Genomic DNA, 15,666 nt, shown 5'->3' on the forward strand with positions numbered 1-15,666 from the left:
AATTTATCATCGCTATTCCAAATAGACCAATCACAATAATTCACTACCTATAGTGTGGTGTTGCTGAAATCCGTGAAATAACTGTCAGAAGTAGTCCGAAAGCACTGAGAGCTTATTATACATACCTAAAACACTATACTTCATTTCTTCTCTGTGAATCACACTTACTATACATTTTTCGTGGTAATATTCAATTCTCGCCAACAAACTATACAGCGTAGTATCTTCCAACATGGCGGACTTGGTAACGCTGCTTGGACGCTACAATACTCCCTTCCGAGCGACTAAGGCGCGAATCTTAAGACCTTCTTTGAATTTGGTGGATACGTCAAAATTTTCGATGTAGTAGGTTGTTCGTCGTTTCTTTGGCTTCCTTTGTCTTGATTCTGCTTCGATTCTGAATGGTCAGCAGCGTTTTGATCCTCTTCTGCTTCAAAAAATGCTGGTTTTAGCCTCTCAATAGATATCGTGGTGTCAATTCCTTTTACATTAACCTTGAAAACTCTATCGTTTATTCTTTCTGTCACTACGTATGGCCCTCATACGGTGGTTCTAATGATTTGTTTACAGCATCAACACGCACAAACACATGTGAACAGGTGTACAGAGTTTTATGCACAAATGATTTCCTTTTGTAGTAATGTTCAACAGGTATGGGTCTTAAATGTCTCATTATTTCTCTTAATTGTTCAACAAAGATTCTAGGTTCTCTTTGGTTATCCAAATTTATGAAGCATTCGTCAGGTAACCTTAAAGTCGTTCCATAGACCATTTCAGCTGCTGAGCACTTGTTATGTTCTTTTATTGCAGTTCTTAACACTAACATCACCGTTGGAAGGATTTCAGTCCACTTGAATGTACCATGACACATTTTATTGCAATTTTGAACACTCGATGCCATCTTTGAACCATACCATTAGTTGCTGATGGTACGCTGTTGTATGAATTCTCTTAGCACCAATCAAACTGTTCAGAGACGGGAAGAATTGTGATTCGAATTGCATGCCACGATCAGTAGTTATAACTGATGGCGTGATAAATCTTTCTATCCACACTTTGTAGGATGCGTCTGCCACTAGTTGCACTGTGATTTCAGTTACTGGAACTGCTTCAGGCCACCTTGTATATCTGTCTATCATTGTCACGCAATACTTGTATCCGTTGTAAATTGGCAGTGGACCAACAATATCAATGTGGACATGTCGAAATCTCTCATCTGGTATAGCGATATGTTCTGGGATTGTTTTAGCATGTCTCTGTATCTTACACCGTTGACACTGAAAACAGGTTTTTACCCATCTTACTACATCTTTCCTCATTTCAGGCCATACATAGCGTTTATTTATTGCTTCAAGTGTAGCTTTAACACCTGGATGAGCTAGTTGGTGTATCATCTGAAACACTTTATACCTTAATACTGATGGGATATATGGTCTAACTACACTAGTAGATACATCACAATACAGCTTAGTACCTTCTTTGTTCACGTATAACTTTCTTAACTTTAATGATGAAGCATCTGCATCTATGATTTCTTTTAGACTTTCATCACTATATTGGGCAACTGCGAGATCCTCATGAGGACTGTCATCTGCTAGATGTATAGCTGCTATCCTAGATAAGGCATCTGCTACAACATTTTTATCTCCTTTGAAATAGATCAATTGTGTTGTGAATTGACTGATGAAATCTAAATGTCTAGATTGCCTAGGTGAGGCTTTTTCAGGTTTTTGTGTAAAGGCGTAAGTAAGCGGCTTATGATCCGTTCTTACTAATACCTCTTGTCCTTCAATCAACTGTCTAACGTACTTGATAGCTGGATATATAGCTAGGAGCTCTCTATCATAAGTACTGAATTTTCTTTGTGCTTCTGAGAGTTTCTTTGAGTAAAACCCTAATGGTTGCCAACCTTTTTCTTTGTATATTGCTCTAATACTGCTCCCATGGCTATTTCAGATGCATCAATACTCAGTGCTAGTACTGCACCAGTTTTGGGATGTGCTAACAATATGGAGTTTGCTAATGACTCTTTACACATTTTAAATGACTTTTCAGCTTCCTGTGTCCACTCTATTGGTCTTTTATCTTTCTTTGTTGCTCCTTTAAGGTAAGTATGAAGTGGTGCTTGATCAAGTGCTGCATTCTTTACAAATCTTCTGTAGAAATTTAGTACTCCTAAAAATCTTCTAAGTTCTTGCACATTATTTGGCTTTTGGAAATCTTGGATTGCTCTAACCCTATTTCTGGTATAGGTTGGGATCCTTGTGCATTAATCCTATAACCTATATAATCCACTTCTTTCACTCCAAACTCACTTTTTGATACGTTAAGTGCTAATTTATTTTGCTTCAGTCTTTCAAACATTATCTCTAAATGTTTTTTGTGTGTTTCCTCATCAGGCGAAGCAATTAATATGTCATCAATGTACTTATGACAAAATTCCAGCCCTCTTATCACATCATCTAGAAATCTTTGGAATGTTTGGGCTGCGTTCCTAAGACCAAATGGCATGGCAACAAATTCAAACAATCCAAATGGAGTAATTACAGCTGTCTTCAGGATGTCCTCTGGTGCCACTGGTATTTGATAAAATGCCCTTTTAAGGTCCAGCTTGGTAAATATTTTGCATCCATTTAGGAAATGTGCGAAATCTTGAATGTGAGGTACCGGGTATCTGTCAGGAATAGTAATTCCATTTAATCTGCTATAATCTCCACATACTCTATACCCACCTGAGCTTGTAGGTACCATATGAATCGGTGACGACCATTGACTAGATGATGGTCTGCATACACTTTCTTTCATTAGTTGCTCAAAAGTTTCTCTGGCAGCTTTATACATTTCTGGAGGAAGACGTCTAGCATTATCTGCTGTAGGATTTCCTCCAGTTTCAATATGGTGATACACTTGTTGTGTATTTGGCCTACCAGCATTTGCTTTAGTTATTTCAATATATTTGTTCGAGATCGGGAGGAGCGGAAAATGTTAAGAAATAGATTCCGCATTTTTCCGCTATAGCTCCCTTTCTCTCTTGCGCTCAGAGTGACGGCTAGACCGCCAGCGTCTAGCTGCTCACTCTGTCTCTATCTCTCCGCGGCGCGTTCGCGCGTCTTCTGGCCCTGGCGCGTCGCGACCGCGACAGCGACACTACTTGCGCGCTTGGCCACTAGGTGGCCAGCGCCCGCAGCAGCTCTCTCGCGGGCAAGATTAGTGTCGCGTAATTACTTAGATGGGTCCTTGATAAGGACCCATTGCAGCCCAAACCCGCTAGCAGTAGCAGCAACAGCCAGCACCGCTAGCCATCTTTTGCGACTTCACGGCAACTCGCTTCATCGGCATTTTTTGGATGCTTCCACGGCATCATCTAACGAGCGCCTCCAGCGGCGAACTCTAAGGGTCAACTACTTTGGTAAGTATCACTCAACCACCCACCGCCTGCCAAGAGGGGACTACCCCTCTGCGGCAATCTCCACCCTCCTAAGGGAGATTTCTCCGGAGACTTCCCGGGAGAAATTAAATCCTCTCCTTCCCCTCCACACTGCCTCCGAGGACTACCTTGGACCCAGTGTTCCGAACCTCCAATCCAGGGCTCTCGAAAGAGTCGGGTAGTGGGAGGGGTAGACTCACCCTAAGGGTTGGGGTGACTCGGAGCCACTAAAGCTCGTGGAGAAGGCGGCTGCGGGGTAAAGGGACTTCCCCTTCCCTAACACCTCTTCTCCACCTTTGCTTCTCTCCGCGGCTGGGGATTTTTTAGGGAATACCCCAGGGAAATTGTCCAGTCCCGGAGAAATTAAGTCCGCGTACTTCCTGGGGAATTTTAGTTCTTGGAGTTCTTGGGAATCTTCTGAGAAAGAAACTCCCTAGAATTTAACGGGGGCAAATTCTCAAGGAATTCGATATATTTAAGTCTCGCGGTCTTCTTTGTATATATTTGTAAAATTTGTATATTATTTATTTATTTAAATAAAGATTCCTTTTTCCTGAAAATCGTCTTTGAAACTTTTTTTTGCGAGAGAAAACCTTCCCATCTGACCACAGGACTGGAAACTACTTGGACACTGTTTCGCACAATATTTTTTCAATAAATCTGTATATTGATTGGTAGGACCAAGTGTAGAAAGGGATGATAAGTTGGATAACTTTCTTATTCCCAATACACTTAATTTTGTAATTTTTGTCCCTTATTCTGTGCCCAGCTAAATCTACTAGTAATTTATAATGGGCCAGAAAATCAGCTCTAATTATGGCTTGAGATACGTCAGCAATTGCGAATTTCCAAGTAAACTGTCTTCTCAATCCCAAATCAATTTCTAGGATCTGTTCTCCATATTGTAACGTTGCGTTTCCGCAGTGTTACAATAGCTGCCATCTAGCGCTTTGCTAATCTCAAGCGCTAGATAGGCGGGTCGCGTACGAACTAGGGAGTTATCAACCGATAAGTATTGATCTACGATCGATAACTTGTCGGCTCCCTAGTGCCGCGCGATGGGTGTAGCGGGGCAGCGGCGGGATAGGCGCAGGGCCTGACCTGCTCCTGCGAACTGCCCTGACACACGTAGTATAGATGTCAAAGGTGACACATAGTGCCCAGAATAGTGCCCCGCCGCCAATATAATTGTGCGACCCGCTGACAGTCGCTACAGGAATCGATAAGTAAAGTGCAGCGACTGCCAGGGAGCCGCGAAAACATACCGGACGACAGGACACTCAAGCCCTGCGGGCCATCGTCAAAAGGGCTGTCCGGGGAGAGAGAGAGAGAGAGAGAGAGAGAGAGAGAGAGAGAGACGAGCGAGGTAAAGAAGAGAGCCAGCCAATTGTAATCAGAAATTAGCGTGATTATTCGTTTTGTGATAAAGTCCAGTGACGTCCCGGGGTGTGCTAGGGCTTTAGGGCTAGTAGCACCGAACGGTTTTATAGGGAACCGCTGGCCCTGCTCATCTGTCACGGGTAAGCGGGCAACCTAGCGGAGTGGTCATTCCGTCGGACCTGCAACGAACGTCATATTGTGTAAAAGCGCGAATTAGTAAAAGTGTTCGCGATTACATCTATTCGTCGTGAGTTTGACCGTTGACAGGAACGTTCCCTTGAGTCGGTTCAAGGCCGCGGACTTAGTACAATTATCGTGAGGACTCGCGACCTTAGACTCCCAAAAGTAAACAATCCGGGTCGTTGTTGTGTTTGAGTACGCGGGAACGGAATGAGTGCGAATAACTGTCGAGTGACGCGCACGCACGGAAATAGGGTCTTATCCGCGTAGCGTCGCGTAGTGGTTAGCCTAGGAATCCGCCGGTGGCGCGCGAGTACCGCGCGACTCGGTGGGGACCGCCGCGAACGCCAACTAGTGGCTCGAGCGCGAGGCTAGCTAGTACGTCATCGGGACTTCAGCCGCGTTCGCACGACTTAGGCCGCGTCCACATTTAGGACCTCGCGTAACACACCAATACCGTGTAAAGAGAACCGGGTATTGTATTGAGCACGGAATTTATAATAAAGAAAGTTTAACCGGAATTGAGAAATCATTGTATTAGCACCCCTTTCCCTATATTCGCGTACGAGGGTTAGAACCCCCTCTGTATCAATAAGTATTCGGGAATTATAAAATAATTACATTGAAGGCGCCCGGGTCTAGTAGGGAGTCGCCTTTTGGGACGCGAAAGCGATCGGTGAGGGATCACTCCTCCCTCCCGTTCTACGCTATCCCTCGAGATAGATAGTAGCGTCACAATATGTTTTAATCTTTGTTCCATTTGCTGCATACAATTTATCTGTGCTAGTTTGCTTGGCTACAGCACGTTGATTTCTTGGAATTACTGAAATATCAGCGCCTGTGTCAATGAGAAAGGATCTTGTCGATTTTTTATCATTAATCATCAGACGGTATATTCTCTTATCACCATCCTCAGCCGTCTGTGTATGGGAAGGTAAAATTAGTTTTCCTGACTTGGCGTGACTGCATTTTTCCATGTACAAAGTTGTTTACACTTCCAAGAATCTTCACCAAATTTGCTATGGTAATAACATAAACCTGACTGGTTTTTATTATTACATTCTCTAGATGTAGATCTCTTCCAAGCATTTCTTGAAATTGATCTACTTCTGTTACGTCCAGCGTAATTACTTTTTTCTAATTGCTGAATCCTGAAACGTAAATCTTCCAATTCCTTTTGCACAGGATCAATTAATTTTTCTTTACTGGCCACTTCATAGCATGTTGATAGATTTCCACTAGGTTTTACCATTTCCATAATTTTATCAGCTTGGATGGCTAGTTTAGTCAGATCTAGTGTTTCACTGACTACCAGCACTGCTCTCACACTTTCTGGAATCCGTACTGAGAATAATATTCTTAGTACTGAGTCTGAACATTGACCTGCTGCAAGATTTCTTAATTTTTGTAAGAAATTGGATGGTCTTTCATCACCTATTTGGTGTGTGCCTAATAATCGTCTTAATTTAGATTCATTAGTTTCATCAAATGAACCAATTATTCTAGATTTAAGCGTTTCATATTTGTTCGTTTTAGGCGGTTGTTTGAGAATATCCGAGATAAAAGGTAGTATCATTGTGTCTAAATTTATGATTACATACCTAAATTTCGTCTCATCCGCAGAAATTTTTCATAATGCAAATATTATTTCTACTTGGTCGAACCACAGGGAAGGGTTTTCTTTCCAAAATGGCGGCAATTTTATAATACTAGTTGCATTAATTACCGAGTCTTCTACCACATTTTTCGTTGAACTCAAAACACTCATAATCTCTTCTTTGTTTTCTTTATTTTCTTGTTTTTCAGATTCACCCATTTTCACAGGTGATCGCTGTAATGGCTTCTTGATTTCCTTGGATTTTATTTTACAGTTCTTTAGAACATTAACGGCGGTGGTTCCCCAATCTCTTTCTTACTTCTTGATATCACGTCGGGGTCACCACTTATAGAGACACTTACAGGGGAATAAATTTACATTTTATTTACCACCGATTAAGTTGTTACTTTTTATTCATTTATTAACTCTTCTTTAACAATCTTTATTCTTTACACGAGTTTATGATATTCTATTCTCTTTAAGCACGTCTGTCTTGTCCAAAAGCCGGGAGGAGAAGAACTTCCATCCTCTCGTTTCTTATTGGTCGAAAAGAATACCACTAGCGCCACGACGGGCTATTTGGACGCCACATAAGTTTATCCACAGCGACACCTAGCAGCAAAATGTAGAAACAATTGCATCCATTTTTATGCAGTTTATTATTGAATTTTTTCATAAATTAGTATTAAACGAATATAATGATTTAATTACATTATTCATTTCATTCAATAATGTAATATAAATTAGTAAAGTCCCGTGGAAGTAAATACTTTGTTGTAGGATGTAAAAATAATGGTCTTAATTCTCCAGGAACACACTTTTATAGTTTTCCTGTAAGTGAATATAAAAAAGTGCAGAAGGATAAGTGGATTAAACTCATTCGAAGAGTAAAGTATGAAAGTTTATTTAACAACCATATACAGGGTGTAACGAAACGACCGCCTTTTCTCGTAACTGGAGGTTCGGGGTGACACACTGAGTGCACGGGTAAAATTTCGTTCGAATCATTCAAGAGGTTTAAAAGTTATTTAAATTTAACAATCACCCTTTTTCGGTCCTTTTCGAACGACTTTGATTGCACAATGGAAAGTGAAGAAAGTGAAAAAACAATTGATGAACGCCCCAATAGAATGTAAAAGTTATCGATCGCGCGCGATAATACTTTTGGTATTTATTCCATTAATTTGGCTATCAAATTAATTTTAAAAATAGCAAAATCTTTTTATTGCATTTCCAATTCAATTCAGTACAATTATCATTGACTGAATTTATGGAAAGATCGAGAAGACGCAATGAAAAGGAAAGTATCAGAAACTAAGATGTCGCGCGAAAGCACTGATAACTTAATAGGAAATGCATGAGGGCATTCTCTTTCTACTAACGAAGCTAAAGAGAATGATTCAAAATCAATACATTGATGATAGGGAAAACTAAACTTACCCATTTAATGTTCTTCAAGTTCTTTTACATCAAAGTTTTTAAGAAAGCTTTAAACTGGCTCTTCGATGATTTCAAGAAAGCACACTATCACTGATTTTGCATTTAAAAACTCGCGAATTTAAGCAAATTAGGTATTAACCTACGTTTCTCCAAAACACCGGTTAATTTGACACTTTTGAACTGTTTGAAGTATGCTGAAAAGAAAGAGAGAGAGAGAGACACACACACAGAGGAAAAATAATAAGTAATTCGTTTCGACTACTCTTAACCAGCCTACTTCAAACAGTTCAAAAGTGTCAAATTAACCAGTGTTTTGAAGAAACGTAGGTTAATACCTAATTTGTTTAAATTCACGAGTGCTTAAATGCGAAAACAGTGATAGTGTGCTTTCTGGAAATCATCGAAGAGCCAGTTTGAAGCTTTTTCGAGAACTTCGTTGTAAAAGAGCTTGGAGAACATTAAATGGGTAAGTTTAGTTTTCTCTATCATCAATATATTGATTTTGAATCATTCTCTTTAGCTTCGTTAGTAGAAAGAGAATGCCCTCATGCGTTTCCTATTAAATTATCAGTGCGTTCGCGCGACATCTTAGTTTCTGATACTTTCCTTTTCATTGCGTCTTCTCGCTCTTTCCATAAATTCAGTCAATGATAACTATACTGAATTGAATTGGAAATGTAATGAAAAGGATTTTGCTATTTTTAAAATTGATCTGATAGCCAGATTAATGGAATAAATAGCTAAAGTATTATCGCGCGCGATTGTTAATTTTAAATTCTATTAGGGTGTTCATCAATTGTTTTTTCACTTTCTCCACTTTCCATTGTGCAGCCAAAGTTGTTCGAAAAGGACTGAAAAAGGGTGATTTTAAAATGTAAATAACTTTTACACCCATTGAACGATTCGAGCAAAATTTTACACGTGCACTCAGTTTGTCACCCCGAACCTCCAGTTATGAGAAAAGGCGGTCGTTTCGTTACACCCTGTATATTAAAATTTATTTAATTTTACATTTAACAACATTGTGCATTTCAGTGCTGATATGACCCAGCGGACACCTAAGAGAGGTACACGAATATGTAGTCGTCATTTTATTGGCAATGCTAAATCTGTACATCCATGTAGCCCAAGTTTTCTCCCTTCTATTTTTCCTGCAAAATATTATGGAAAGTGCACACATAGTGAGATTTCAGCTAGGCAAACACTAGAACGGTAAATACAATTATATCAATTTTTTTAAACAAATTGTATATAATTATTGGTTTTAATAAATTTTCTCTTTTAGTTTTAATCGGGCAATCAAGAGAAGCAATAATGTTACAATATCAAGTCATGTTGATTATATAAATACTGATAACATTTTGGAGTCTGAAGTTATGGGCATTGTCAATCATTCTCATGATATTAGTCTTGAAGTTAAATATAAGAACCAAGGTGTACAAACAATCTTCTCCGAAGAGATCAGCTGTAATTCCTTCATATTCATGTGTAATCGCATTGTGCATAACTCAAGCTGTGATGCAGAAACGCAAGTTAACTTTCCAACAAAACAAGACAGAAATACCATTGGAACACAATTATCTGTTTCAGGTTGGAGTTATCAACCTAGCTTAAAACTTATGGACAAATGTGTAGGTCCTGAACTTAGTGATAATAATTTAATAAGTAATTGCTTGAATGGTTTCCACGGTTTTGAATCAATTAGTTCTGATCAAGCACTGATTGATCTCACAGGTGTTAATAATGTAGTATTTAAAATTTTATTAAATATTTTTGATAGTAAAGTAATAAAAATAAAGAAAGAGAACCGGTTGCTCATGCTTTTAATTAAAATGAAATTAGGACTTTCATTTTCTGCTATTGGTGTTTTGTTTAGAGTTCATCGATCAACAGTATCACGTATATTTTATTACATTTTAAATTATTTAGTTCAAGCCTTTAAAAACTTTATACTTTGGCCATCCAAACAAAGCATTGAAGCTCTACTTCCTAATGCGTTCAAAGAAACGTACCATAACTGTAGAGCTGTAATAGACTGCACCGAATTTAAAGTCGAGCAACCTCCAGAAGTACTTCAACGGGTTTACTTTGATTCTCATTATAAAAAAAGTTTCACTTTAAAAATACATGTAGCTTGCACACCTAATGGTTTGATTTCATTTGTATCTAAATGTTTCAGAGGTGGCACACCTGATGCACAGTTCACGAATCAAAGTGGATTTTTAAAACTTCTTGAAAAGAATGACGTAGTTCTAGCAGATAAAGGTTCTCCTGATATCAAAACTTCTCTCGACGAAAGTGGAAAAGAAGTTCTAATTGTAATGCCGCCTTTTCTTAGAAATAACTCTTTCAGTTCTGAACAAGTAGCAAAAACCCAAAAGATTGCAGGAGTTAGAATTCACATTGAACGGATAATACAAAGAATCAAAACATATAAAATTACTTCACTATTATTAATATCAGAATTACCATATGAAGACGACATTATTTTTATGACTTGTGTACTGGTTAATTTACAACCATCAATTATAAAAGATATATCAAGCAATTGAAATTGCAATCTTAACTTACAATTATTGCAGATCCTTTATAAAATAACATTCAATTGTATTAAAGTAAGCATTTTAAAGAGGAAATAATTCACTTAACTGTCATATTTCTTAAGATTTATTGCTGCGTTGATTATTAAAAAAAAACATGTGACGTGTGTTTGTAATATGAAAAGAAGATTTATTATATAATCTTTTATTGATTAAGCATTCTTTAATATAAGCAATTCACATATTATGAAACATTTTAATATTATTTTAATATAACATTTATTATAAAAAATTTTAAAATATGTAACATTCTTTAATGTTATATTTTTCTAAACTTTAACATACAGGGTGTAACGAAACGACCGCCTTTTCTCGTAACTGGAGGTTCGGGGTGACAAACTGAGTGCACCTGTAAAATTTTGCTCGAATCGTTCAAGGGGTTTAAAAGTTATTTATATTTTAAAATCACCCTTTTTCAGTCTTTTTCCAACGACTTTGGCTACACAATGGAAAGTGGAGAAAGTGAAAAAACAATTGATGAACACCCCAATAGAATGTAAAAATTATCGATCGCGCGCGATAATACTTTTGCTATTTATTCCATTAATCTGGCTATCAGATCAATTTTAAAAATAGCAAAATCCTTTTCATTACATTTCCAATTCAATTCAGTACAGTTATCATTGACTAAATGTATGGAAAGAGCGAGAAGATGCAATGAAAAGGAAAGTATCAAAAACTAAGATGTCGCGCGAACGCACTGATAATTTAATAGGAAACGCATGAGGGCATTCTCTTTCTACTAACGAAGCTAAAGAGAATGATTCAAAATCAATACATTGATGATAGAGAAAACTAAACTTACCCATTTAATGTTCTCCAAGTTCTTTTACATCGAAGTTTTCGAAAAAGCTTCAAACTGGCTCTTCGATGATTTCCAGAAAGCACACTATCACTGTTTTTGCATTTAAGCACTCGTGAATTTAAACAAATTAGATATTGACCTACGTTACTTCAAAACACTGGTTAATTTGACACTTTTGAACTGTTTGAAGTAGGCTGATTAAGAGTAGTCGAAACGAATTACTTATTATTTCTCCTCTCTGTGTCTCTCTCTCTCTTTCTCTTCAGCATACTTCAAACAGTTCAAAAGTGTCAAATTAACCGGTGTTTTGAAGAAACGTAGGTTAATACCTAATTTGCTTAAATTCGCGAGTTTTTAAATGCAAAATTAGTGGTAGTGTGCTTTCTGGAAATCATCGAGGAGCCAATTTAAAGCTTTCTTAAAAACTTTGATGTAAAAGAACTTGGAGAACATTAAATGGGTAAGTTTAGTTTTCTCTATCATCAATGTATTGATTTTGAATCATTCTCTTTAGCTTCGTTAGTAGAAAGAGAATGCCCTCATGCGTTTCCTATTAAATTATCAGTTCGTTCGCGCGACATCTTAGTTTCTGATACTTTCCTTTTCATTGCGTCTTCTCGCTCTTTCCATAAATTCAGTCAATGATAATTGTACTGAATTGAATTGGAAATGTAAAGAAAAGGATTTTGCTATTTTTAAAATTAATCTGATAGACAGATTAATGGAATAAATAGCAAAAGTATTATCGCGTGCGATCGATAACTTTTACATTCTAATTGGGGTGTTCATCAATTGTTTTTTCACTTTCTTCACTTTCCATTGTGCAATCAAATTCGTTCGAAAAGGACCGAAAAAGGGTGATTTTTAAATGTCAATAACTTATAAACCTCTTCAACGATTCGAACGAAATTTTACACGTGCACTCAGTTTGTCACCCCGAACCTCCAGTTACGAGAAAAGGCGGTCGTTTCGTTACACCCTGTATAAATGTGTAATTAGAAAACATAGAACTTAAAACATTTCTTTACTATTTTTAATGACTTCTAGCATGAAATATTCTTTTCTATGCTAAAATATCACAGGATAATTAGTATTAAGACTATGAAGTTAAAGCTGGCAAGAAAAATAAAAATAAAATTCTTCTAACTTAGGAACTGTTTGCCTTAAAATATCATCGAGGTAGCGTACAATGACCGCCACTAATGGCCTGCAAGATTTTTTTGATGCGTTTAGGAACCATATTTCCCCATGGATTTTCCCCGCCTGGACTGAGTGACTGGTGTTACGTACTGGGTAGTCGTGGCCTCCTATCGGTCGTGTTTCGCGCTGACTCGACACTACAGTCTGGGTCAGTAGAAACGCCGATCGAGCTTTGCGACTCACAGTACAATGAACTAAGTATTACACTCCGAGCGGTAAGAATGTAATGAATTGGCAGGATTCGGGGTGAATGATAGTGTGTATAAACACACGTTGGAACAGCAGATTTGACACAAAACTTTGTATTTTCAGATATTACAAATGTACTTACAGTAAACACTAAATATGCTGCATCAGCATTCGCAGGATTATTTACTATTCGTCACAACTATTGGAGAGACTAGACTCTCCGATGGTTGTGGATTACTCGCACTTAATTAATTATGATCAGTTCGTGGTAGTATGTGTTGTCTTCCAGAACGGTACGTGTTAGGCACGACTGAAAGATGCACACTCGCGACAATTTCTACACGACTTGGTTCGGATTGAATTATACTAGACTTAACTACCAGTACACGGCGACTCGGCAAGAGATTTGTTAGAATATGGTGGAGTACTCTGCTCCCGTGGAACGAACACTAGAGTTACGACCTTGGAACGCGGATGATGCGGCAGCGGCTAGGCTTGCACAGAATAAGACTCGACTCGAGGGTCGCGGAACTCGCATATATGTATGAGGCTTAATAGGTCATGTGTCGTCAGTAGCGCCATGATCTTTCGACACATGACGACCAAAAAGTCTCCACATCCACGGCCGACGCCTAAGGATTTACGCATTTCCGGAAAGGAATTCCGGGCGTCAGCAATGTGCAATACTACCGGTATTGCACACGGACGCGTGCGATCTACTTTGGTTCGGCGAGGTGGCTGACCCCTACGTTACACCTCCCCCCATAGAAGAAACATTGTCCTGTGGAGGTCAATGTTTCCAGGATGAGAAGTATGGGTCAAGCCAACTGCCGAAAATTTCTAGAGGAATTTGATGTGCATTAACTAAAGGGTAGCGAGTCCCGTGGTATTGCTAGTGGTTCCAGGTATGGCAGACTCTGCACATGTCGAATAGGTTGTTCGAACGGCATGCTGACGGTGCGTACCGGAAGCATTGGCATGCTTTCGGCTGCTATCGTTGGAGTGCCTTGAACTCTGATAGAGGTGGTTGACGTCGGGCTGGTATGCGCAGGTGTCGGATTTCGTTTAAACCACAGGGCCGCAGCAATTAATATGATGAGTATGAAAAGAGATCCAGATGAAGCATATGAGATGATGGATGCTTTGAAGGTAGTTGAATCTTGTTTCTGCAGGTCCTTTGCTTCTCGGGCTATGTCCTTGAGGGCTATACTGTTTTTGGATAGATCCCAATCTGCCAGTGGTTTACTTTTAATAGGCTGTATCTTTATTAATTTTTGTAGGGCTGGTATGAGACCTTCGGGTAGAAGTTCAGGGAGAGGCATTGGCTCTAGGGCTTCAAAATGGGTCACATCGATCACCATTAGAGTTTGCAGAGATCGCAGCTGAGTAGATGTAGTATCCGCGAAGCATCCAGCTTCTAATTGTATAATTCCATCTCCAAGGATGGTTTCAGTTCCCCTTTACGTTTCCTTGGCAGATGAGGGTGATTTGTTCGGGTCTTGGTAGAGAGTATAACCAGGTTCGGAGTTGGACCAAAGGTGTCCAGAAGGGACCGGTGAAAGAGGCAACTCTAATGTCACAACCAGTCCATTGGGTAGTGTCATGATGCTGGAGGATGGATAATTCGCATTCCTGGTTATACGCGATCTTATGAAGAGGGGCTCCAGGAGCACAGTAGTAGGTTTTCAGGTGATGGAGGCAATGGGATAGAGATTCGAAAGGGATGGGGGTGTAGAAGCGTTGGGAAGAGGAGACTGCTAGGTAAGGATGTGCAGGTTGAATAAAGGTGGTGATAGTTTGATTATCGGGACGATTATGGTGGGTAGGGTAAGGATAGGTTTTATACAGATGGTATTCTTCTTTGTTGAGGAGAGGGATTTCAATTACGACCACTAATTGTCCTTTGTAATGATTAACATGTAGGTGAGAGAGTTCCTGGATGTCCTCCATCATTAGTTCCTCTTCGTCGAAAGGTAGGGAAAATCCGGTCCTGTGGGTGGCTTCTTGCAAAGCTTGTTGTAACCGGGTGGGTGTTAGTATCATGGGGTGCAAGACTCCACGACGAGCGAACAGAACAGCATCCACAAGGAATAGAATGCTGGTCCTATATTGATCGGCATACATTTCCATTTGTCGGATGTAATCTCGATGTACCCTCGCGTGTTTTTCCTGTTCAAGGGCATCATCGGTGAGAGCGATAGCGTCGGCCAAGGCCTTGGTTTGTTCTTGAAGCTCTTGGGTATTCTTATTTAGGGTAGTGATAGAAAGGTGCAGGGCGGAGAATTCCGACTGTACCACATGCGTCTGTTTTTCGAACAGATGAGCGGTGTGTACTCCTTTTTCTTGCAGCTTTAATATCTCGCTGGTGTAGTATTCGCCATCTTCTTCGGTCAAGGTACCAAAAAGGGTTTTAGAGAGTCCTCCTACGAATCCGAGTGGAGCGCTTCTACGGTTCCGATTAAGGTCCGTAGGATGTAAGCCTCGGCGAAATATCGAAGCAAAAAGTTCGGTGTCAACAATTTTGCATCCGATCTCTTCAAGTTTACTATCATTGATGCAAGAGATGTTGCCCTTGCACACATAGAAGAGTGTGTCGTAGAACTTTCCGAGATTAGGGGCTTGGCTAGTCAAACTGGTGATGTCAATGGTTGTGGCGACCCTCCATAGTACGGGATAGTACTAGAGGGTTGCGATTTTTTCGAAGAAGGTACCGGGGTTGTGTTTCAAGTGAGTGATGTTGTATGCATGGGTCCAGGAGATCGGCGAGACGCTTAACATCATTATAAATAATATATTTATAATGGTCGTCATGCGATTTCGGTCGTGTGGTGCAGTGAATCTCGTGCGT

General features: G+C 39.4%; 1 protein-coding gene across 1 annotated transcript; it reads right to left on the reverse strand.

The window, feature by feature from the left end:
- Positions 1 to 284: 284 nt before the first annotated feature.
- LOC136774862 (uncharacterized) lies at positions 285 to 871 on the reverse strand. Its single transcript, XM_066729340.1, has 2 exons — positions 546 to 871; positions 285 to 504 (listed from the first exon to the last, which is right to left on the reverse strand). Exons 1-2 carry the CDS (start codon positions 869 to 871, stop codon positions 285 to 287), a joined length of 546 nt encoding a protein of 181 aa, XP_066585437.1.
- Between the last annotated feature and the right edge of the window lie 14,795 nt (positions 872 to 15,666).

Source organism: Prorops nasuta, unplaced genomic scaffold, assembly GCF_024137725.1.
Source record: "Prorops nasuta isolate Cenicafe-Biocafe unplaced genomic scaffold, Cenicafe_Pnas_1.2 PNAS00007, whole genome shotgun sequence".
Lineage (NCBI taxonomy): Eukaryota > Metazoa > Arthropoda > Insecta > Hymenoptera > Bethylidae > Prorops > Prorops nasuta.

Coding starts and splice junctions, on each gene's coding strand:
- LOC136774862 (XM_066729340.1), bottom strand. CDS start 871: ATGTGTCATGGTACATTCAAGTGGACTGAAATCCTTCCAACGGTGATG. Junction 505..545: donor AACAAATCATTAGAACCACC/GTATGAGGGCCA, acceptor AATAAACGATAG/AGTTTTCAAGGTTAATGTAA.